Genomic DNA, 2947 nt, shown 5'->3' with positions numbered 1-2947 from the left:
AGGTTCTGGAGGATTATAATTCATAGCTCTCTGACTATATTGTATTGGGCAGATGGGTGGCCTAAATGTTTCCTCTAACTGACAGTACCTTCATGATTTCGAAGAATTTCTCAATGGCCTCGGTGTCATCAGGGAACTGTTTCTGCAGGTGGGCTTTCATCTCAGTCTTGCCGGTGAAGATGGTGTACTCGCGTTTCTCCTCGCCCAGGCCGATCTGAATGGTGTCGAAGTGCTGGTCCAGCTCGTGGAACTCCAGCTGACCTTCACTGATCTGGTCAAAGGCGATACGCAGCAGGCTGTTCTGATGGAGCTGGCCGATGTAGTGAAGGCCTGGGTAGGAAAGAGCAGGACACATTTGTAGTAACATGTTGGAGGTATTTCCAGTAGATTTTTTTTTTTTTTCCCCATCCCATTTTTATCCCCCATTAGTGCTAATCCAATTTATTTATCCTGGTTGCTACTCCACCCTCTGCCGATCTGGGGAGAGCCGAAACTGGCTCCATGCTTCCTCCGAGACATGGGCAGTTAGCCAGCCGCTTCTTTTCACCTGACAGAGGAAGCTTCACCGGTAGGACATAGCACGTGGGAGGTTCACGCTATTCCAATCAGTTCCCCTCCCTCTGAACAGGCGCCCTTAACGACCAGAGGAGGAACCACATTAGCAACCGGGATATTGCATGTTTTGGTGAAGGGGGTGCCTATATGAAGGATACCCCCGGGAGGCACGGGGAGAACATGCAAACTCCACACAGAAAGGCCCTTTTGCCGAGCCCACCTGGGCGGTGGGCACTCGAGGACATGCGGACGGGCACGCATTCCTTCAGTGTTTCCAGTAGATTGTGAAGTTTTATTTTATAGCGTCATTTCATTGCTTTTCAGCAGTTATACTGCAGGGAAATAATCTTTAACAGCCTAAATGCACATACTGTAAATGCCCATTGTTGTGTCCTTTTAAAGGTCCCTATTAGGAATTCAAGTTATCATCTTTTTGTATATGATCAAAAATGTTTAATGAAGACATTGTTAAAATCTGATTTTGAGTGGTTACATTTAAAGTTAAAGTCTGGTTTGTAGCAACACTGGACTTGTTTCTGATTGGCTCCTTCATTCAATAATTATTGCAATTCTTTCACTCAGGCCAGTTTTCAGCATTTGAACTGGAAAGCCTCCAGGTTTACCTCATTTTAATTAGAGGAGCTGGCATTGTCAGCCAATCAGGGTCCAGTCCAGATGTGACTTAGTTGTCAAATTCATTCAGTAACTAATTAAATTAAACTTTTAACTAAACTACATTTATCAAAACATACTGAAGAACACAATGGATGAATGTCCTCTTACCGACATCAAACTCAAAGCCTTTCTCAATGAAGGTGTGGCAGCAGCCCCCTAACTGCTCGTGCTGCTCCAGCACCAGGACCCTCTTCCCAACTTTGGCCAGTGTGGCTGCAGCCGTCAGCCCGCCAATCCCACTACCAATGACAATGGCATCCAGGTTCTTGGGTACCTTGTCAAGGCTGAAACCTGGACAGAAATCACTTGCAACATTCATATTCAGAACATACAGTACATGTGCCTAATTGAACTGGTGTATAATAATAATAACTATTTCTCTTGTTATCTGGTGAGAATTTCACAAGGTACGCTGTCAATGTCACCGTGACCTGAAATGTAATAGTCTGAAGGTTGCACTGAACAACACCTGCTGTCATAAATGCATGGGTCCTTAAACAATCCTTGAATCTCTCTCATAAACAGTAGATTAGACTGTTACCATAATCGCCTGGTCATAATCTAATTAAGATAAACTGCACACATGAAAGTCAATTACTGGTAATTGTGGTCTAATGCAAAATAGAGTTATGACACAGCAGACAAATCATTTAGATAAAACTGTCTAGGTCAGATTGTCTCAAGGAACTCTTTATATAAAATCCCAAGGTGGAAGAATGTGGTAAACATATTCTTAAGATGTTTATATTATGCATGTGTGTACACACCTTCAACTTCAACGTCTCAACTGTCGTAAAGCCTCAAAATATAGTATGAAAATAATGTGTGCGTGTGTGTGTGTTTGTTTGATGGTGGGGGCTATTGGATTACATTTTAATGATTAGGCTAATGACTAGATTATAATGTTATAGTGTAACTCCCCCCCCCCCCCCCCTCTAATTATTTAGTTTGCAGTATTGTTACTTTACTGTATTGGTACTTCACTTGCTGGAGTGTGGACCACTTTTGCTGGAGTGGAGAGTGGAGATTTTACATAAAACAGAACAATACTCCATCCCCCCCCCCCCCCCCCCCCGCCCCGATTATTTTTGGAGCATTTTTGCCTATATTTGATAGGACAGTATATGGAGACAGGAAAGGTGGGCAGAGAGAGGTGCAGCAAAGGACCACTGGTTGGATTCAGACTTGGGTCGACCGTGCAAAGGACTTGAGGTCCAGTTGTAACACCCTATGAGATTTGTATTGAATGGGTTTTAAGTGTGCATGCTCCCAGTGAGAATTAATATTTGACATCCACAGTTTTGTCTCATTATAATTGTATTCACATTACAGTTGGGTATCCCATCATACCATAATATTAAAATGTATTGTTTCCTGTGCAATTTTGTACCTACCTTCAAGTCCATGTAAGAACTTTTGCAACGAAGAGTCTACTAGGCATAACTGATATAAAATATTCCTCTCTGATAAATCATTGCTTTACAATGCAAATACACTATAATGCCGCTTAGGAGCATTTGGTTAATCATAACTTCTTCAACAGGACTGCATTGACTTTACCTTGCTTGATGACTTTGTCCCGCTTCTTCTGATCAAGTTCTCGAGGTCCAGGGGGTCTGACTGACTCCAGGGAGAACGGGCTTGGCTTCCCAAAGAGGTACCAGTATGTGCCACCGGCCCATATGACCAACCACACTAAGAAAATCAACAGCCACAT

The 2947-nt window shown here is 43.0% G+C and overlaps 1 protein-coding gene across 1 annotated transcript in view; it reads right to left on the bottom strand.

Moving 5' to 3' along the window:
* LOC310774481 (inactive all-trans-retinol 13,14-reductase) overlaps positions 1–2947 on the bottom strand; it is a gene marked incomplete at both ends in the record, with an annotated part of 7235 nt that extends 4288 nt beyond the window's left edge. The window contains 3 exons of the mRNA XM_083634558.1: positions 89–330; positions 1339–1521; positions 2791–2947. Coding sequence (XP_083490684.1) covers positions 89–330; positions 1339–1521; positions 2791–2947 — 582 coding nt within the window. The remainder of the gene's footprint in view (positions 1–88; positions 331–1338; positions 1522–2790) is intronic.

This window comes from Poromitra crassiceps (genome assembly GCF_964638095.1).
Source record: "Poromitra crassiceps genome assembly, chromosome: 4".
Lineage (NCBI taxonomy): Eukaryota > Metazoa > Chordata > Actinopteri > Beryciformes > Melamphaidae > Poromitra > Poromitra crassiceps.
The sequence above is the reverse complement of the archived record's forward strand: the minus strand, read 5'-3'. Positions and strand labels throughout refer to the sequence as shown.